Here is a 21551-nt window from a genome sequence, read left to right on the forward strand (position 1 = left end):
TCCTTTGAAGACCTTTTGGAAGAGAGTGACAGATCACAGGAGAAAAATATTGGAATTTTCCAAACATTTATTTCATATATATATAGTATATATATATCTCAAAAGCATTTTCAATACTATACAGTGTGTTTCAATAGCTGCACGTTTCTTTTTATTTAAATATGTATTGGGATTCATTATGAGTGGTTTGTGTTTTTCCACTGGGTTGAGGCACAATTAGAATGCAAACGAGAGGTCAGGGGTCGGGCCAAGTGCTTCTGGGAATTGCAGCTCACAGTAACAGTGAAACAGTAGGACTTGCAAAGCAGAGCTTATGTAACGAGAGTTACGCACTTAAGTGTCAAAATAGGAAGTTGAGGCCGCGTGCTCAATATAATCATGCCAAACATGTATTGTCACACAAACTGAAATACAGACGACTTCCAGATTGAAGCGTCAGCCAATCAACCTTTCCCTACCCCATCACACAGACAATTTATTGGATAAAAAAAATAATACAAAACCTTATATAAGCGTCACAAAAATTCCACAAACTCAAATAGATATTACAGCAGATGCCTCAGTCAACAGAACAAACCACACGCTTACATACTGAATCTCAAGTAGTTAAGTACACCAAACACATTAAAATCATTCCGATATAGAAATTGTAACAATAAGAATAAATTACAGCAGACAAATTATTAATGTCAGGAAATATATACTGTATATATTATTTCAGAGTGTAATTTATTTTGGCATATGGGAAGGGGGGTTAAAAATGCTGCCATGTATCCCTCACAGCTTATTTTGCACTTCCCCAACTTAAATGACCATTTTTCTTTTCTTTATTTTACTGTGAGACTTGTTTGTTCAGTCCAGTAAGACTGTTTAGTTGAACATGCAAAATTTTGCCTTCCAGGAAATCAGTCTTGAAAGCAGACCTTTCACTCTCACCTGTCCTAAATTGAGCTCATGGCAAAAAAAAAAAGGATATTATAAAAACAAGTGCCGGTGAAGAGAGGAGAAGCTTCGGGGTTGTGGTATTCAGATATTTTTGGAATCTTTTGCCTCAAACAGCTTCATGCGCTCTTGCACGCTCAGTCCTTCTTTCAGGCTCTGCCAAAGACAACACAGGACCATGACAATTTGGGAGGACACAACAATGAGCGAGCGGCAAAAATGGCAAAAAGGATGCACACGGAGGACGAGAAATGGGGCGGGCATCCACAGCACAGTATTTTACAAACATTTATTCGTAGTTTGACAAATAATTAAAAAAAGTGAACCGTTTGTGCATGACATGTCAATGGTTACAGTATTGGTTCTTCTAATGTGCATGTCTTGGCCACCAGGGGGCAGTAGATAAGAGAAATCAGGAAAAAGGCCAGAGTGCAATTGCTTTTTTTTTTTTTTTTAAAATACCATGTAGCTTTTCAACCTTTACCTTAATACCATGTAGCTTTTCAACCTTTACCTTGGTTTGGAATGAATTGAACCTGAAAGTCAAGGCACTGCTGGGTGATATATTTTAAGATTGTGGCCTGAACATCCTTGAGGTCGTGATAAAAGTCTTCAGCTCGCCAATATTGTGAAATGTGGTCAAATGACAGCATGCAAATTAGCCTCACGCTTTTCATATTTCTGCAATTAGTTGTCCGGGAGGTGAGTGCATCATATAAGCAGAAAGGAGGTGAGGTCAATGTCATGCAAAGGATGCTTTTGTTCCACAACATGCTTATTTGGAGATATATACATACGGTGTCTCACGGGCGGGTTTTGGGGGAGGGCTTAAGACCCCGCATGAGGAGTGTCAGCTATCCCACGACACCTGTCCAGTGACAGACTGGCGGACAAAACACACGCATGACAAGCCACGCACCATTTGACAAGCGAATGGATTTCACCGCACAGACAAATAAATAAAAATAAAAAGGTGACACTTGCCTTTGACCTGACACCCCTGGATGGCTTGGAGGTTGTCGTTTGTTCTTTCTTCGTGAAGTCAGGGTTACTTTTGGATTTCATGATGTCTGCAAAGACAACCAGCACGACATGACACGTTTGGTTGAAGTCGAAGATTGTTCTCGTTGCACTTAGCGATGAGTCACCGTATCCTGAAGTAACGGTCCCGTCCACGCTCCTCTCGCCTAACGCTTCGGTGGCAATGAGCAGCTTCTCCTTCAGTTTTCCGATATCGCAGTCGGCCTTGGCTTTGACAATGCTCAGCTCCGTATAGATGTCTTTATATTTGTCCGTGGTGTACTTCTTATCCTGTTGGCAGAATGCATGAATGACATCATCTCGTGTAATTAACTCTGCCAAAAAAAAAAAAAAATCCACCAAACCATGACCATGTACTGACCCGGAGCGCCGACTGCAGCTCATCCTTCAAAGAGTGGATTTCCTGTTTCAGATACTGAATCTCGGACTCCTTGATTCGAAGCAGCACCTTCGGGACGACCGACAAAGTTAACAGCGTTTTAAATGCCGAGCTCCGAGGCTTCAACACACCTCCAGTTCGTAGACGTCTTTGCCTTGCGTGGTGGGCGACAGCGCCGTCTCGCCGCTGAAAGACGAGCGCATCCGCGTGATCTCGGCGCTCAGACGATTATTCAATTCCTGCCGGACCGGCACGGAGTTAAGGGAGGGGAGACCTTGAGCGGGCACGCACGCACGGAAAAGTTCCAACCTGGTTGTGAGTGTTGAGCTCCTGGTTCTCTCGCTGGCACTGCCTGAGGGCTTGCCGCTCGGCCTCCAGGGCCTGAGCCAAGTGGGCGTTCTCCAGACATTTCTGTGAATACTGCTCGGACAAAACCTCCAGCTCCCTCTGGATGGACTGCAGCTCCTCCCTGGACAGTCATGTACAACTCGAGTTCATATCAATTTGCAAAAAAAAAAAAAAATAATAAAAAGATGACTATGCTATTAGGCTAGCTATGTTGTTTGATTTTACTTCCACAACTAAAAAATCATACTCGTATTGTAATCGAAGTTCATCAATATCCGAATTGAGGCCGCTGAGCTGGGAGCGCTGGTTCTTCTCCAGTTCCTCCTTGTGTGCATTCTTCATAGCTTCGATAGCTAGCGAGGGGGAAAAAGGAGACATCGCGCACAATTACACTTCGAGGATAAAAGTCCGTTAGCTAAATGCAAACCTACAATGAGAAAGGCCATTCACACGCTAAGGAAATTAGCATCGCGCTCGGCCGGTGGTGATGTACCAGCAATGGTAGCAGCCGTCTCCTCAGCCAGGAGCCTCTCTCGTTCCTCCATCAGTTTGGAGATCTCTCTCTGATGCTGCCTTTGGAGGTCTTCAACCACCTTGTGGTGGGTTTCTTCCATCGCTGCAAAGCCGCGCTCGCACGTGGCCTGACAGAAAGAGGCAAGCAAGTTTAGTCACCCCAAAAAAAAAAAAAATTTGCTAAAGTTGATCTAATTGCGTGCACATTTATCGTCTCCATGCGGTCATGCAAGCAAAACATCTCAAGCTGAGCTATGCGAGTTGAAGAGGGTTAAAATTAGGTTGAAGCAAGTCGGCGCAGGCGGAAATGGATCTACTACGCCGTTCAGAATCATCGCTAAATTCTACTTACGAGATTGCTAGAGTAAAAGTGGAACGACAAAAACCTTCAGACTTTCAAGGTCTCGCTGGTATTTCGCCCTCAGGCTGGCCACATCTCCTTCCAGGTGCTTGCTCTCCAGTTCGTCCCTCATGGTGTTCATCTGAGTCTCCAGTTCTTGGATCCTGTCCCTCAGAAGAACCACGGTCTGCCCCTCGGACTTGGCCGCCCCGCCTTCTTCCTCCTCTTCCATCGGAGACCGCACGGTGACAATCTGGTCTTCGTAGATCCGCCGAAGCCCGGCGATTCTCTGCTCAAAGTCGGCCTGGATTGTTTTGACGTGACTCTGGTGCCGCTCCTTCATGGCGTCCACGTCGGCCAGCAGGTCCTTCAGCTGTTGCCGGCTGTCCGCTGCTGCCTCCGAAAGAGCCAGCTCCGTCGCGGCGTGGTCTTTATCGACTCGGCGTAGCTCTTCCCGGTGCTTCTGCTCCAGCTCTTCCACTTGGATCTGAAAATGTTCCCCCAGCTGGGCCAGCTGCTCTTGCTGTTTTGACAGCTGCGTCGAACGCTGGCCCACTTCCTCCTTGAGGGTGGCGTTCTCCTTCTGGAGCTGCTCCAGGGCCTGCTCTAAGTGGTGGCGCTCCCGCTGGAGAGATGTTTGATATTTCTCTTGAATGGCCTTGACGCTGCGGGCGTGCTGCTGCACCAGAGCGTCCATGCTCTGCTGCGTCCGCTCGCAGCGGGCCACGTTTCGTCGGTGAGCCCATCGTAACCTGCACGCCACGTAGGCCACCTGAGCCTGGATGAGAGCTTCGCGCATGCAAAGAGACGTGCTCGTGAAGAGGTGGGATGTCCCGGGCCCGAAAAGCGCGGAGAGCATTTTGGCCAGCTCGGGGTGCTTCTTGGTGTTTTGTATTTCTTGAGCGTACTCGTGGAGCTTTGCCGCTTGTTGTCGAAGCTCGGCGGCCAAGCCGAGATGGGCGCTTTGAAGAGACTCGGCCGAGTCGACGCCGTCCAGATGGCGCTCGACGATTTTTTCGGCCAGGTCGCGGGCTTCCTGCGATTGGATCTGCTCGGCGTACGGTGCCAGTTCGGGCGGGCAGATGTCGGCTAACTTCTGTTTGCCCGAGCCGAAGTTGCTCTTGACTTCTTTGATCACGCTTTTTAAATCGGACCTCTTGGACGCGTCGATGATGGCTTTCAAGGCCGTTTCCCTTTCACGGAGTTTGCGGTGGGCTTCGGCCAGCTGCCCTTGAAGTAGCCGGACTTTCTCTTCGTAGCCGAGCTTCAGGTTTTGAATGGAGTAGGACACTTCTGCTTTGATGAAGCTATTAAAGACGGCTGTGGCGTTAACGTCCGGCTCGGCCGTAACGTCTTGCGATTTGGCGCCGTCCCGGGGTGTCGCCTCCGTCTCCGGCTCTTTCCGCAATTCGGCCTCTAACGTCAACTTTCTGCTCAAGACGTCGGCGTAAACGATTGCTAAACAATCGGAGCTTCGGATGTCCTCCGCGTCTTCCCAAACGGCGCTCAGCGTTTGGAGAAGGTCCGACTCGGACGTCTGGAGAAGCGAGGCCATTTTATTCAAAACGAGGGCTTCGAAAGACAGCGTTTTGGCAAAGAGGTGAATTGCTTCTTGGTCCAAAGCTTCCGCGGTCTGCGTTTGAGGGCTGCACGGCAACAGTTCCTCCAAGGTCTTCTGGCCGTGGCGGATGTACGCCGATGCGCTGAAAAGTTCTTTCTCCACTTGTGATAAGTAGTGAAGCTGTGATTCGGAGTTATCGTGAGAGCCCGACAAAAAGGCCTTGACTTTCTGCCGACTCGTTTCCACGCAAAGGAGGGCCTTGGCGTAAGGATCCGTTATCTGAGGCCCGCCGCTGTCGTCGCAACCTAAAGGCTCCTTTTGGACCATCTTCTGATCTTCGGCGTGTGTGGAACGACGCTCTTGGAGATTTCGAGTGAGATTTTTGAGCTTTTCCTCCGTGGCGAGCAGTTTAGTTTCGAGGGCACGGACGATGGAGATAAACTTCTCGGAGTCACTGGGATGCGGGAAGGCGGTATCGGGGGAGCAAAGTGCTGGAGTGGAATCAAAGTCTGTCTGGTTAACATCATCGTTATATTTTTGGCACTGAATATTGGAAAAACGGATTCTCGGTTTCTTGGCTCGGGACTCCTCGTCTGCGTCCTCTGTTTTGGACGGCGGGCTCTCCTCATCCGGAATCAAACTTCCCCGCGGGCTCTGTTCTTGGACGTGTTTCCTCCTGAGTTGGAGATCGGCGTAGCCGAGCTGCAGCGCGTCCAGGTGCCGCTCCAGCTCGGCGATGCGATTCTCCGCGAGCGCCAGCTTGGCTTTTAGATTTTGCTCAGCGCCGCCGGGCTCGACCGGTTGCGTCATTCGACAGAGAAGATCCTCCTTATCTTGGAGCTTCTGTTCCGTTTCCTCCAAGCTGTTGCCCAGCGCGGTCATTTTAACCAGAGCCTCTTTCAAGTCCTCCTCTTTGCGCTTCATCAGCCGTTCGTACGTTTCCTTCGTCTGACGGATCTCCTCCTCCTTTTCCCGGAGGAATTGGTTGATCCTCTGAAACTCCCGGGTGGCCCTCTCGTATGAGTTTTCCAGAGAGCAATAATCCGCCTCTTCGCCTCGGAGGCGCTCGCGGAGTTTGTTGACCTCCCGGTCCGCCTCGGCAATCTGGTTGAGGAGCTCCTGACAACGGCGCGTGAGCAGAGCTCTCTCTTCTTCCAGTCGACGGACACTCTCTCTCAGGACCTCCGACGTATTGCTCTTTTGGGTGAGCTCTTCCTGCAACTTAAGCAATTCCTCATTGCGCTCGATCGCCGCCGAGCCCCGCCGGCCCCTTAACAGAGCCTCCACCTGCTGTTGGGCCTCCCCTAGTCTGACCTCCATTTCCTTCTGCGTGCTCTCCGCTTCGGCTAACCTCCTGCACAGATTCTGTCTTTCCCTCTCGTGGCTTTCTTGAAGGCCAAGCTGCTCCTTTCTCAGGCGCTCGTCCTTCAACGCCTGGCCTTCTTCTGTGGCGGCCAGTCGTGCGGTCACCTCTTGCAGTTTATCCTGTAACCTCTGGATTTCTCTCACGTGGTCTCGCTGCAGGGCCTGCTGGTGCTCCAGCTGGCGGAGGGCCTGGTTCCTCTCTAAAAGGCTGGCCTCCACCTCACGGAGTCTGCTTTCGCTGTCTTTGAGCTGGGCTCGCAAGGTGGCTTCGCCGCGTCCGTATTCCTCTTCTTGCTCCTTGGATCGTTCTTGCTCCAGCTTGAGCTCATTGCGCATACGAGCCACGGCTTGTTCGCTGGCTGAGATTTCGGCCAAGGCGGACGCCAGCTTGGACTGCAGGGCTTGAATATCCGCCTCGTGGCGGTCGGCGGCGCTCTGGGCTTGGGTGTAGCTCCGTTTGAGTGTTTTGATCTGCTGGTGAGCGAGGTCTTGCTTGCGCTTTTGGGACTCTAACTCGCCCTGCAAGTCTTGGTTCAGCTTGTTCAAGTGTTGCCATGGCGAGAAGGTGGCGGGTGTGGCACTCTTTAAAGAGATCGATCAAACAAGCTCGATTAGTTGCGTCGCCTCGTGTCCCTGTTCTGATACGGAGAACCACATCTCGATTTTCTTGATACCATTTTTTTTCCTTTCCCTCCATTGCTGTGCTTTTTCAGGGGTGACGTGACAAAAAATAATTGAGAAATGGGGGGGGTGACGAATGTAGTGAACCAAAATGCGACACTCTTTTCTGATATGATGGGGAAAACAAAACTTAATTGTTTAGCATGCATGGTCAATATGCAATTAATTCCAAAAGAGCCATCAGGTCAAAAATCCACAAAATCCATGCAAAATAGACCCATCCATCCACGGTTCATTTCGTTTCTCAGGAAAAAAAAAAAAAACAGGCCAAGAAACGACACACACACAAAGCACAGATGAAACGAAGGAAAAAGCACAGCGCAAGGCCCTCTCGTCAAATTCCAGTTAGTTACGTTCCCAGGAGATGTGAAACTCCGTAACAAAGCATGGATAAATCACATGCTGAAGATCACGATCATGCATTTCAGATTCAGATTAGAATCCGCACCCAGTTAGTTCGATTCCATCCAGGTTACAATGATGCAATACCGTTTCTATATTCCGCCATTTTTCCTTACCTGCAGGACGTAGCCATCTCGAGCACTTTGCTCTCTTCCCAGCGCGTCCTCCAGCTGCTCCTTTAACAAATTGTTCTGTCTCTGAAGTTGGTCCAGCTCTTTTTGCTTCTGCCCCAACTGAAAAGCAAAATGGAGTCAAATTCAAACACAGATTTTGAGGTTTTTTTTTTTTTTATTCCAACCTCTTTGTCTAGCAGTGCAGCGAGCTCATGCGCGGGGAGTCTGTCAGCGTCGGAATTGTGTGTCGTGGAGCTGATGGGCACTTGCTTCTCCTCTCTTAGCGGCGTGGTCTCCACCTGGTGCCACCGCTGCTCGATCTCCTCCTTCACGCCCGACGTTGGGCTCGACCCATCTTCGTTGCGGTCCACCTCCATCCGCCCTTGCTCTTGGCGATCAGGTAAGGACGGTTGCGCGGGAGAGACGGTATTCAAGGTGGAAGTGACCAGAACGGGATTCGGCAAGTGGCTCGGGTTATCTTCTGTCGTGGAGGCAGGGCAGGCGTCTGATACACGGCGGGTTTGCAGGGCCGACGTAGAGACCGGGGAGGAGGAAACGGAGCAGCGGGATGCGGTGGTGGAAAGTAACGAGCCGTGGTCGACGGTGTCCGCTCGCTCGTTCACCGGCTTATCTTTCTTTTCGGTTTTGAACTCGGACCAGTCAAATGTCTTGGAGCGACCTTCCCGTCTGCGCTCGCGAACTCTGCTTTTCCGCGCTTCCGAGGGAGGCGTGGAGGCCCCGTTATCCGTGGGCTGCCTGGGGCTGTCAGGATCGGGGGGCCTGCCGGGACAGGGGCTCGTCTCGGGCTTGACCTGTTGACACGGCTCCAGCAGCACCTGTGTTTGTATTTTCTCCTCGGAGAAAGATCTGAACGGGGAGGAAAAACGGAACATTCAGTGGAGCCACATTGAACTGCGTGCTTAAAAAAAAACAGACACACAGTTAGACACATGAAAATCCAAGCGCACGACGCACCGGTCTGAAAGCAGCTTTAGTGTTTATACACACAAGCTAAAATAAGCCCGATGGCAGACGCCTTGTCTTAATGCCATTTATACGCCGGCTCAGCGTGAAGAATGTATTTGGACGGATTGCCGTGTTTGGAATTGACAGGCAGGGCGCTTTTTAAAAAGTGACACAATGGAGCCAGATGATTCCATCGGGATGGGTCGCTCGCTGGTGAGAAGGCGCTAACTGCAGAAATTCCAAAAATACCACACCTCCAGCCTACGAGACACACGAGTAGGTTGTGATTTTCTTTACGACCGTCGAAAGAATGTATATCGACATGTCACCCGAGCTAATACCGGCATGCCTGAAGGAAGGTTTACATCTTCATTCCGACAAGTCGGTCGCTGCCGATGGAGCGGGGGTTATCCGAGGATGTCCGAGCGACTGACAAGGAGACACGACTCAACGTCACATGACATCGGGCAGGACAATGACATCACTTTTTAGCGGAAGAAGGCAAGTTGGGAGGGGTTAGGTGACATTCAACGCACAAGCTTTCCAACCTGGGCTTCAGAACCGATAGTTTCAGTGAGATGTTTTTCCTGGAAGCAGGTTGTAAACACCGGTTTGGGAGGAGGAAGAGGAGGAAACAGAGGGTGGGGGGGAGGGAGTAAGTTCAAGTAGGTGAGAAAAGCGGCGTTGGCATCCACGTTGCGTCTCTCCGGGTATTACCGAGTGACGTCGGGGGCGACGGTGGGTCGAGCGTTCTTCATAATGGCCTGGATCCAGTTGCGGCGGATTCCGGAGGTCATGGCTGAGAGGGTGCACGCGCCTTCTGCACACTGACAACAACAATGGGCAAGGATTAGAAAGGAGTGACTGCATTTACGGGAGCCTCTCTGTCGTGAGAGCAAATTGCGGATATAAATACTGGAGTTATTAATTTCGGGACATCAACTCCGCCAAAGACATGACGATCCCCCCCGGCTACTCTATTTCTGACATCCGCCAAAAAATAGCCGCGGGAGATCATTCGAGTAAATGTAAATAAAAGATAACCACTTTTAAGGTGCTGCTCTCGTGAAGTCCAAATTTCTTGACATTATTTCAAATGTTTACAAAGCCATTATGCAAGTGAGGTTGGTAACCGATGCGTCAGATTTAGACGCTGATGTCACGGTGAGATGACAAGTGACAGACAAAGAATCACTTCAAAAAGCAAAACCCGATACCTTAAGTTGCACCGCATGGTGTCGAAACGCCGTTTATAGACTGGCAACGGGCAGCCCGGCTAAACGAGTCGACGACGCGTCCTTTTCAATCCCGACCGGTGATAAATGACGCAACACCATGGATGACACGCACTAACCAGGATTTGGAAGCCATAATTCCTCTGGACGGGGAACTCCTTGACGTCGTAACATGTGGAAAGATCAATCTCGCCGTCCACTTCGGAAGCCTGGGAAGAGCGGGGCAGGTTGTCAACACGTGGAACAAGAATTGTCTTTTGGACACGCTTCTTCACCTCTTCAGCTATGGAGTCCTTGTAGTAGCGCAGACTCTGATCTGTGAGGACAAACCAGTGTTTCTTCCACTGAGGAGGGGAGAGGAGGGTGAGTTATAGACCCGGGCAGTGTACAATGTAGCAGATGATTACCATTCCATCTTCATAGAGCTTGGTCATCCATCCTTTTTTGAAGTTCAGCAGATCGGGCTGTAGTGAGGACAAAGGAGTTCAATTAGCATTAACCGTGAGTTGTTTGCGGCGCACCGGCAAATTGACTTAAGATGAACCGCTTTGTGATTTTCAGCTCACCACCGAGTCAGCGCAAGTACCAAAAGGTGACGACAGCGAGGTCAAACGTCCGAACGGGGCCCGCGCGAACTCTACCTTGTTTTTGTTTAGCTTCATCAGGCGCGGCGGAGTCACCGTCTGGCAGAGAGTCATCGCGACGCCTATCTGCCTTCACTTCATGTGTTGACAATCCACTCTGCTGTCGCTCTACCCCGAGAGGAGGAGGAGGGGGGGGGCACGACTCTCAGCACGCTCGACTGTAACTGCCACCGTCGGCTATTTATAAAACGGCAGTAGCGGCGGCGGCGCTGTCAGTGTGTGGGCGCGAGTGGGTGGGCGGGGTCGTTGGCAGCTGCGGCTAAATTGCAGGGAGCCACCGTGGCGATTACCGCAAGTCTCTGAGCAGGTCTGGGGTCAGCGGCTCACGTTGGGAGGGAGGACACCTTTGCGCCCTTAAGCAGCTTGCCGGCCAGCGCTTTAATCCCGCGTGGAGGAACTAAGGATACTTTTACACGTATTCATAGTATGGAAGGAGTAAACACTTCCAATCAATCATCTAAATATGTCATGTACGATTTATTTTTTTAAGTTCATCTGACACTCTGGACTCCATTTTGGCTGGGTGGTGCAAGTCCTGAACAATTTTCTTTATTTACACGATCGGAGGAACTCACAGTCATGGAGGACTCGGTGACTCTGCGGTCAAGCGATTTGGCTCTTCTTAAGTTTGCAAAAGTGGAGACGGACACGTCCGGGACGGAGCGCTCGTGCCCGGCTTCCGATGACGACGTGTCCTACGACAACACCGGAGAACGAGCTCTCAGTAATGGAAGTAAGTCGAGCGGACTTCCGAGCTCCACGTACAGGTTTGAAGGCCAGATAACGTCTCTCGCTGCGGCCTTGTCGCTGCACGCGGGTGACGTCTGATGACGGTTCGCTGGAGCCGCTCGTGTCCATCCGCTCCTCCTTGAATCGGCCGATGACTTGCGAACGTCTGCGAACGACAGAAGATCACCTTGCTGTTCAATAAATAAAAATCAAAGTTCTCCCCGAGAGATGAACTTGACAATACATCAGAGAGTAAATTGTGAAGTTATACGCGGCAGTTCAATTAAAAGAGATTTGGAAGATGGCATCTTTGCAGGAGAAGCAGCGATGACGAATATCGGTTAAGGTGGCGTCAGGAAAAGAGAGGAAACCAATGTACTGTACCAGCAAACGTGAGTGTGTGCGTGTACACGATAGCGTGTGTGCGTTTGTGTGTGTGCGCTCCCAGGCGGAGAAGAGATGAAATGAGAGAAAGCAGGAATCGACGGTGACCGGCAGGGAACAGCATTGGGATAGAGTCGGAGGGGTTGCTGTTCAGAAGCCCCTGGAAAAGATCAAAACGACAAAAGGAGCTAGCAAAAAGTGGAAAGGAGCCACAGCAAAGAAAGTAACCCATGCACCCCGAAATAGAATCAAGAAGATGCCATGCAAGACTGGGATCCGTTTCCTCTCACCTGCGCTCCTCCCCAAACAGCCGGGCCACCTCTTCTCGTCCGGGACTCCGTGTGCGTGCTCTTAGCTCTTGCTGCTTCTTTTCCGCACGGAAAGCTTCGCGGTAGGTCATCCTGCGCGCTCGCGGAACGTCCGAAAGCGCCGCGTACTGCCTGCCCGCGCGACCCCCTCTGCAAGCGTCACTCCCTCCGCCGCGGACCTCCCAGGCGGCGGTGGCGCCGCTGGGTTCCGAGTCCAGGGAGCTTTGGGAGGAACTGACGGTGGAGTAGCTAGGGGACGCGAGGGCTCCTGGGGAAGGGGGACAGGGGAGAATTTGGCCGTCGGGTTCAGAGTTGTACCTGTGACCGGATGCTCCTAAGGAACAGGAGGAGGTGGACGAGGACAGGGGGAGTTGCTGGGGTGGCTGCGCTGGTTGGGAATTCTGTGCGGATTTTGGAGAAGGCTCCGACTTGGTTTTTTCCAGGGAAAAGTAACCGCTCTCCACTCGTACTTTGCGTCCGGTGCTCATCATTCCGCCATCTGTAATTCATATAAGTTGTTGATTTTTTTCTTTTTTACTAAGCAAATGTTTGTCCTAACCATCTTGAGTAGTGACGGTGGAGTCGGGTTGGCTCTGGCCCAGCTGGCTAAGACAGGAGGCGCTGCGGCTACAGGGGATGGTGGCCCGACTCCAGCAGTTCTCCTCCTGCCGCAAAGTGGCCCGGCTCATCGGGACGCGCTCGGCGCTGGCGATGCTGCTGGGCAGGCACGGGATGCTGCCTCCGCTGCCGCCGCCGCTGGTCACCGTCACCTTGGCCGGACCCGGTTCCTGGACGGGGGTTTGGGATGGAAGGAGGGGGAGGGAGGAGGAGAGGTCAAATTGAGACTAGGGGAAGAATGAGAATAGAAGCGCAAAATTCATTTCATCTTAGTACACAAAAAGAAGAAATATTTGGTGACGTGATTGATGAAAGAAATCAAAATAAAAGCACTCAACTGAAATTTGTTATGTTGATCCCACATTTGTATTAAGGAAGATTGTGTATTGATTTTTTTTTTTTCTTTTTCAACACCTGATTGTGTCAGCCCCCAATGTTGTCAATCACCGCCAACATGCAATTCCAATCAAGCCCTTCCACGTTAGAAGAAAAATGTTAAATAGACAATCTGCTTCTGCATTTTTGGAGCTGACTCACTGGATGTCCATTCATGTCCTCGGTGGAAAAACACTGCCCCCTCTGCTGATCACACAAAGCTTTTTTATTTCACATACTTTCAAAGTTACCATTATATTACAAAGTTTTTTGCATCATATTTAGAAAGAGGCAGACTTCATGGAGTATCAACCACTCCGAGTTATGTAACGTCCGTCAACTCGGCCTCATTTATGCCAGCGTCATTAGGGGGACCAAACAATGGACCTCAGAGGAAACTTTGTGGGCACACACAACATTGCGGGTGAAGTGGCGAGCAATGCCTTACCTGCTGAGTGGGCGGATCCACCTTGCGCTTCTTCTTCTGATTCTGCTTGTTCGTTCTGGGGTACACGGTCAGAGCTTCCTGCCATCTATTGATTACCAACAATGTGCGTTTGAGTCACCAAGGACAAGTAGTCCAAACAAGCCAGCAGAGGGCAGAGTCGCTCCGATAGCGAAGCCAATCACGCGTTCTCGTCTTTTAAACTCTGTAACTCCGAGCTCACCTGACCCAGTTCTTTCACAAGCCCGCTTACCCGTTAATGATTTCTTTACACTCGGCTCGAATGAAGTGCTCCTTGTCAGGGGTTAGGATGCACAAGGAGTTCTTCTGACCCGTCCTGGACTCTCCGTCTATGACGTCAGAGCACTGGTTCATATTGATGGTGCCCTGGGGAAGAGTGCTGGGCTGGAAGACACAACAGAAGGACATGCAGGAAGTGCGACAGAAGGGCGGCGGCGTGATTTTCTCGCGTAATCCGCCTAGACGCCAACACGTTGCCAGAATTTGCACAGCAGACATCAACAGTCGTCGACTCCGAATGTGATTTACCGCAAAGGAGGCATTGTGACATTTTGGTTTTCTCGTCCACTTTTGAAATGTTCTATAGTCATTGAAAAGAGTCAAGTGAGTCACGCGGAGCCGAACGAGCATTCTTTGAACAACGTTTGCGTTCCGCCGTCACATACGGGAAACATTACAGCACGCGACCGCTGCGGTGTCTTGGTGTCTATAAGTACCAGCCGCAAATGATAAATTACACCCCTCTGTGAATCGGGACCAGATTAAAAGGCATCGCGCTCGACTTGGCCGCCGAGCCGATAAATCACGTTCAGGAAAACCTATTTGTGCAGCATTAACCGTGCCATGACTGTTACCAGAGCAATTAAATCGGGCGCATGGCCTCTGATGTGGATAGAGAAGTCAATACTTGATGGTAATCCCACCCCGAGGGCGGTCGACTAGCTGCGTGTCCCTGTGACTTTAACCGCTGACCTCTTTTGCATTCTAAACCGGCTCCAAATGCTGATGTGGTGACACTTAATCATTCGCGACATCACCGAATCATGACTTGGTGTGCCACAGTGGTCGCCACTTGCCCGTGGATTAAAACCAATGAAGGGCCCTCCATTGGGTGAGAGGTCGGCACGACAGCTGTGCTTGACAGCGAGACGGACAAACAGACTCTGGGACAGCTGGGCGAGGGCCTGGTGGGCCTGCTTCAGATGGCAAAAAGGGGAGACTGGCGTCAGCTTGACCTGAGAGCCCTGTCACTCTCAGACTTGGCCCGGAGGAGCCAGGAAGGAAAAGTGGCGGGGCGGATTAGGGATCTCCAACTGGCTGGTGGGCAATAAATGCTTTTAGTGGGCTGCCCATCTGTCTGCGTAAACAAAGTTGAGAGGACGCCCCTGCTTGTGCAAGTCTTGTCCTGGACTTGGGAGTCAAAACAGAAATGTGTGATTCTGGGAACAGTTCCACAAGTTCTTAAGCAGTAAAAATTTTAAACGACACGGCAATCAGAGAAAAGAGGAAAAGCAGCACGAGACTCCGCTCACACGTGTGGACCCTCCCAGCAATGGCCACACACTATTTGGGTCCGCTGTTGCCCCCAGACCGGGCCCCCCTTGAACCCACACCGCTGTCACCTATCTCAGACCCCGTCCCCTCTCTCCGGGCCATGTCCGAGCACAATGGGGTCTTTGTGCGGCGGCGCAAGTTCACACAATGTGGGATTGTCAGCTACAGTAGAACCGTATGAGCGCTCTTTCTTAAATCAGAACTTCAGCGATGGCTATTGCTCAGCTACAAACACCTGCAAGAAGATCGTAAACATCTGTCTGGTGTTAGGTATGACAAATTCAAACGCGTAGACGTGCAACAACAGGAACAGGTTCCAACGCCGGCGCCCACGGTCGCTCGCTCGCTCCGCTTTTGTGCGGAGGAACGCCGATGAGCTGGCACTGAATCACCCTGACTCACAAATATGGCAAGCGGTCGGGTCTCCGACATCCTGCTCATTACCGATAACAGAAAACTTTCCCTAGCAACTCGGGACAATAGAGGTAAACACCAGTGTAAGCCGCAAGGAGGAAATGGCCTCGAGGATCACCTCCAAAGTCCATCGACATCCAAACTCGACCAGCTGCGAACGCGCTTTCGCCAGCAGGTATTTGGGCGAGCGTGGGCAGCCGCAGCGTTTGGTCCTCGCCGCAAATAGCGAGAGCGGCGTGGGCGGTTTCGCGCGGCCGGCATCGTCATGGACGGGGGGATGCGGAGGAGGAAGAGGAGGGAAGTGTCAGAGGATGAAGAGAAGGTTCACCGTCACTATTTCCAAATTGGTTGTATTAAAAAAAGATGATGCCAAACACACACTTTTTAAGCGTTATGTAATGGCTCCGAACGATCATGGAGTTCTGAGAAATAATTTGAGATGGTGACAGATATGCTGGGAAAAGAGAGCTAAACAGGTGCTCGGCTCAACTTTGGTCATGTGGCCCGTTGCTCACACTCTTACCAGAATTACCCCGAGTGGGTGTGCTCTTTCCCAGACTGATAACATTTCTTTGACGAATACAACAATCATGTCTTTCTTAGATGTCGACACGCCTTCCTTCAGCCCGCTACAAATGGGTGCTTCTCTGTCCAGCAGAGGTCTGACATCTTTGAATTCCAGTAAACACAGGAAATGAATTGAAAAGGACTAAAAAAAAAAAGAAAGAAAAACAACATGAGCACATCATGTTCTTGTGGAGAATAATGAGGGGATGCGGTCGACACACTAAACAGCCCGTTTTGATTTAAGTCTTTTTTGTATTAGGGCTCGAAAAATAACAACAATAACATTTTTTTATAGCCGACCACCCATGTGAAGTAATCGATGACATCACTGATATTTTTTTTTTTTACAGCGGCCATTATTTTTACAACAATTCCAAATGAAACTTGTACAATGTTTGAGCGCAAGCTAGCAGCAGTACCGCCTCCCACAAACTATTTTTGACGAGCTGGACAAAAGTGCATTAAGCCGCCACTTACTTAATGGTTAGATGAGCAATGTCGAGCGGTTATTTGAACGTGGGTGTTGGTCATTAACACTCATCCACGTGCCGGTGGAGGGTTCTTAACGCCCATCTGACAAGTCCTGAGCACCACGTGACGCACCGATGCGTGCGTCTGCTTTTCGTGTACCTGGACGGACGGGCTCGAACGGTTTAAGACTTCAACAATGGTAACGACGCTGAAGTTTCAGGCAGCACCTGTTCCTGACGCAGTCAAGCGCCCTTGACCAGGCACAAGAACACCTGCAAGTCAGCAAAAAAATAAAAGCCACTTCTCCATTTTTTTTATATATCATATATTTGAACTCGGACATGTTCTGATCTCGCTCACCCGGGTGACTTGCTCACTTTTGCAAAGAGTAGAAGCAAAGAAGCTAACTCTGTCCATTGTTCTACAGTACATGTCTTGCAGCAATAAATGACAGAACATGTTGCCCTTGGCAACAACGTCCCCCCCCCCTCTGAAATAACTGCGCCGGTTGCCCCGGGCAACCAGCTTTTCGAGTTGAGTACAGGAGACTTGAATAGTCCTCGGTTATTCGCTGAAAGTGAATCGATGTTCTTGCCATAGACGTACGTGCCGGAACAACAAAATGACATTTTCCAAGTATATCGAGCGACCCTCTGACATTCAGTAAGGAGATGATTGACACCCGGCCAACAATGCACAGAGGACACACGGGCCAGCTTTTTCTTCTTGTGCCAGAACATGCCACAAAAGCTGAAATAAAGGATGTGCTGATGCTTGACCAGAATACAAGCGCCGCTTCTGGTTCAATCGCATGACACGCTGCAGCCAGAACAGGTGACTTACAAAAAAACACCGGCGAGTTGATACAATACAGAACTGTAAAAACCATCTCGTCCACTTTTCGTTTGGGGAGCCGACGCTATCACGAGGACCTTGCACAATATTTGAACAGGCCACAAAGCAAACAGAGAGCATGACGCCGCATCAACACCGCGTGTGGTGGAACTTCATTCCTCCAGACACGGACAGCCACGCTACTTTGGACCATGAGTTTCAAAGGAGAAATCTCAGGAGGGGGGGGGGGTCACTTCAAACCTGGTGTCTAATACAGTGAGGGTTTTCATTACCGGCAGGTATAAAGAAAGAATCGGCCGAGGAGAAACCGATACGTTTGATGAGACAAAATTACAAAAGAAGATTTGGGGGAGAAGATAAGGAGTTATAGTGAGAAGTACTTAAGGTGGTAAATTCTACAAAAAGTGGAGATAAGAATGTTCTTACCATTTCGTCCAGAGCGTAGCGGAGTAAGCCGTGCTCGTAAAGGATGAAAAACCTCCTTTGCCATTTCTGCATTCAAAGACAGAGGTGTGCATTATAAATAATGACAGGTAGACAACGTTGGAAAACTTGAGGTTTCAAATTTTATGAACCGAAGTCAAGGAATTTGGAGAAAATCAGTCCCGTGCTGCCAGACTAGAAAAGCTTCTGAGCGTTTTGGAACCGGCGGCGTACAACTGGCACACAACTGTGCAAAGTGTCAAAATTTTTATTTTATATTTGTCCCTCCCCACCCTTTGAGCCACATTTGGCTCCCAACGACGTGGTTTTCTCACACGGCGGAGGAATGCGAGGCGCAGAAAAGGAGAAAAAAAAATGTTGGTGAACATTTTCAACATGTCAAGAATTGTGGGAGTGATCACTAGCAGGCGGTATGGATTCGAACCCCTGACTTTAACTGCGGGGCACGTGCTAACCGCTACGCTACCATGCCGCCCTGCAATCACTTTTAAAGGGGGGGGGGGGGGGGTTAATGGCTCAATGGACTCTAGTGCACACACATGCAAAGAGTAAATAAACAAGCCAACCTTAGGTAAACATTTACCATGTGATGTTGGAAAGAATATTCTATTTTAGCATGGAACACATCAGTTTTGAAGATTTTTTGATTTCCCCACAATTTTTTTTCAGCGCAATCGGACGAGGTCGACCAACTCGTCAATGTAAACAGCAGGCTATTGACAAATGGAGGGGTGAACGACCCCCCTTGAAAAACAAAACATGTGGAATCCATCAGAGCGGCTGTGAGAACTGGGACTTTTCCATCACCTCCCCCACATTCTCCCAGCTCCACTTTTGGGATGCATCGCCACGGTTTTATCTGGGGGTTGATAAAGAAGGAGGCGCGACGGAGGCAGGCTCGCGTTTCACCGTGCCAAAGGGGAGCAGGGTTCGCGGAATCATGTCAATATCGGGATCGTTATTGCTTGTGAACCATTTGTCGCTCTGGGGGGAGAAAAAAAACAAAACCCAAACGCTCCCACAGGAAGCTAAAGTCAAGTTTTTCCCAAAGAGTGTAAGTAAAGATAGCAAAATGAAAACAGCCATTGGCAAAGTGAAAATAAATATCTTTTGACGAGACGGGAAAGTCGGAAGTGAATTAAAAAATAAATCGGCCATTTAATTTCCACACCAGCTAGCAAACAAGACTTCTTTAATTGAAGCCACTTACCCGAGATCGGTGTAAGGGATTGTCAAAATTGGTTCCCTCTGGCGCGAGCAGCAACCATCCTCCATAAATAGGCTTCGCCTGTTGATAAGATTATAAACAAAAAGTTATAAAGTTATAAATTTGCAATTTCAACTCAACAAAGGCGGGCTGGCCTGGCATGCTTTCTTAAATAGTTGTGCCACATACTTGAACTCCTGCCACTTGAGTAGTCAGCAGTTATTTCGAGTCAAACAAGCCCGGCCGAACCACAGCTGGCTGGCTTGATGTGTGCATGGTGAGAAATGTCGCGAGGAATTTTGCCAGCCGTTGGCGCTCAGATGATAAGATGTAAAATAATAAAATGAATAATCTACAAAACAGTGGGCTAGAAATTAAGCTCTGACATTTACGGCCGGCCGGCTCCTCCGTCGGGGGGTTTTGATTACAGTCATAACTTCATCCCACGTAAAGCCACATCTAATCCACCTTAAAATCCGCTTTTGTTTTGATTGCAAAAGGTACGGCGGGACAGAGCTCGGCTACGGTCGCTCTGTAAACAAAACGAAAGAACCGCAATTTTCCAATCTGAACTTTGCGGCCAGGCTATCTGATAACGGGCCCGCCTGCAGGATGGAATTGCGCTGTAAAAATATGCCCGAAACCCAAAAGGAGCTGTCGTCTTTCCTCACGTGACCTGACAGCAGGCCCCGTTTGAAAAATACACTCTGATCATTTCAGGTCAAGCTTTCCCCTTCATCGCTTTGGCGGTTAAACGGCGCGTGTCGCCACATCCCCCGACCTCCTCGTTCCACCAATTAGAACTCGGCCTAATGTCAGTTCCAATCGTTTCTTATGGCAAAAAAAAAAAGATTTCTAAAATGTTATCCGGCTGGGCTCGAGACATGAACCGAATGACACCGGCGCGCCTCCAAGCGCACCGCTGTCGGAAAACTTTACAACTAAGACACGACTGGCTGGGTTGGAGGTTGACAGCCGGTGTTCCGCAGGGAAAGACGAGCTATTTTCCATCATATTTGTCGGAAAGTGCGCTGTTACGTTTCCAGAGACATCACTCTCTGACCAGCTGGGAAATACTGTTGGAATATGACCATTTGTAATTAATCAACCAAATGGAACATACAGTAATGCGATTTACGGGGAGTATATCCACATAAGAGTTTGGACAGTGTGACAAACAGATGATGGTGATTGTTTGAATCGCTTTGGGAGTTAAATTAAGGTCAATAAGCATCCCTGGGTTGATGACTAATTGAATTCAGAGAAAGAAACCTTTGCACTTCTAGCCTATGTTGACACATGAAGCAAAAACACACCTAAGGCCATTCATTCTCATGGCGAGTCTTGTTTACTCTTAAGTTGAATCAAAACTTCAGTATCTCAAATTTGAAGTAAAGAGCACTTTGACTTTTTTGCACAGAAACACTGCAGTGATTAAATACTCACCTGGTTGAGGTCTTCGTCGTTGAGCAGGTGAGATTCTCGAGGTTTAAAACAATTCTGACATTTGCTCTTATTAAAAATGTTGGCTTGGAATTTCCTACAGGGGTTCTCTTTGACTGACATGGTGGGTCGAGAATAGGACGGTGTTCTCTTTCAAAATTGAAAAAACAAATTACTTTTTGGGGGAAAACAAATGATACGAAATGGCTCTTTAGGTCACGTCTATGCTGGTCATCGTGCTCCAGGGGGGCTAACGTTCACCCGTTAGAACTTCTCGCTGTCTCTGGAGCCGACCAAGAAGTTCTGAATGATGTCGACTAATGGAGACAGGAGTGCGCAATGTTTGGGTCGAACATGCGTTGCTCAACGAAGCGTCGACGAGTGGTGGACGACACTGCGGTGGTCCTGGCGGGTCCCGTCAGCAGCCTCCATCGCGGGGGGAACGACGCCAACTTACCGAAGGGAGTCCAATCCGCCTCCTCCACCTCCGGACTGTTATTTAACGAGCGTTCATACGCGATTGGGTTCCAGTCCGGACATAATTCACGTTGAAAAACACGCCATGGACGCTGCTCAATTCGTGCAGCTGAGTTGAATGTTTTCGTCTAAATGCTGCTAGTGGCCGGACATCAACTGTCTGCAAAGAAGGGCGGGGCTAAGTTGGTGATTGACTGCAACATTGGCCAATCAGGTGGCTGCCCGTGCGGACGCTCTGTAAATTGACCAATTGGACGCCGATTAAGACCCACCTTTCCTCTGTTAGGTGGGCTTTAAAGTTTTGGTCACCAACCACCGGGTCGCGGACCGGAACCGTTCCGTGGGGCATTCTTTACTGGACAGAGGTAGTAAAAAGTACTCCTAAGGAATCAAGATGCATAAAGATGTGTTATATATAAAAAAATAAATAAATAAAAAGTAACAAAATACAAACTCTGAAATGAAGCTACAAATCAAATGGCAGGTTTATGTGTTAAAAAAATGCAATCATGATAAATCATTTGAAAACCTTTTCATCCTGTACAACTCAACTGAAAGAACACCACCATACAGATGAAACCAGTACCTTGGTCAAGGTGAAGGAAATGAAGATGCTGAAATATGACAAATATAACCAGTTTGTGCCACAAAATACTGTTTTAAAGAATATGTGATTAAAAAAAAAAAAGTAATTTCCACATCAACCTGA

General features: G+C 49.4%; 1 protein-coding gene across 5 annotated transcripts; it reads right to left on the reverse strand.

Moving 5' to 3' along the window:
- Positions 1–49: 49 nt before the first annotated feature.
- Positions 50–21014, reverse strand: mpripa (myosin phosphatase Rho interacting protein a). Of its 5 annotated transcripts, XR_015854238.1 has the most exons (27): positions 20369–21014; positions 18926–19003; positions 17698–17763; positions 13643–13794; positions 13393–13477; positions 13107–13151; positions 12511–12739; positions 11934–12450; positions 11296–11425; positions 11106–11225; positions 10294–10350; positions 10162–10230; positions 10006–10095; positions 9369–9478; positions 9200–9238; positions 7871–8552; positions 7689–7805; positions 3610–7071; positions 3204–3351; positions 2958–3063; positions 2672–2831; positions 2494–2601; positions 2345–2431; positions 2091–2253; positions 1927–2012; positions 1740–1825; positions 50–1098 (listed from the first exon to the last, which is right to left on the reverse strand). XR_015854238.1 is itself a non-coding variant. In XM_088360923.1 (26 exons), exons 1-26 carry the CDS (start codon positions 20486–20488, stop codon positions 1027–1029), a joined length of 7095 nt encoding a protein of 2364 aa, XP_088217049.1. In that variant the 5' UTR covers positions 20489–21014; the 3' UTR covers positions 50–1026. The 5 variants fall into 5 exon arrangements, 4 of the variants coding, with proteins under 4 accessions (XP_088217049.1, XP_088217048.1, XP_088217051.1 ...); XM_088360923.1 differs by lacking the exon at positions 1740–1825 and having other exon boundaries at positions 13107–13148; XM_088360922.1 differs by lacking the exon at positions 1740–1825.
- Between the last annotated feature and the right edge of the window lie 537 nt (positions 21015–21551).

The sequence above is a fragment of the Syngnathus floridae genome, chromosome 18 (genome assembly GCF_059516105.1).
Source record: "Syngnathus floridae isolate MCC-2025c chromosome 18, RoL_Sflo_1.0, whole genome shotgun sequence".
Taxonomy (NCBI): Eukaryota; Metazoa; Chordata; class Actinopteri; order Syngnathiformes; family Syngnathidae; genus Syngnathus; species Syngnathus floridae.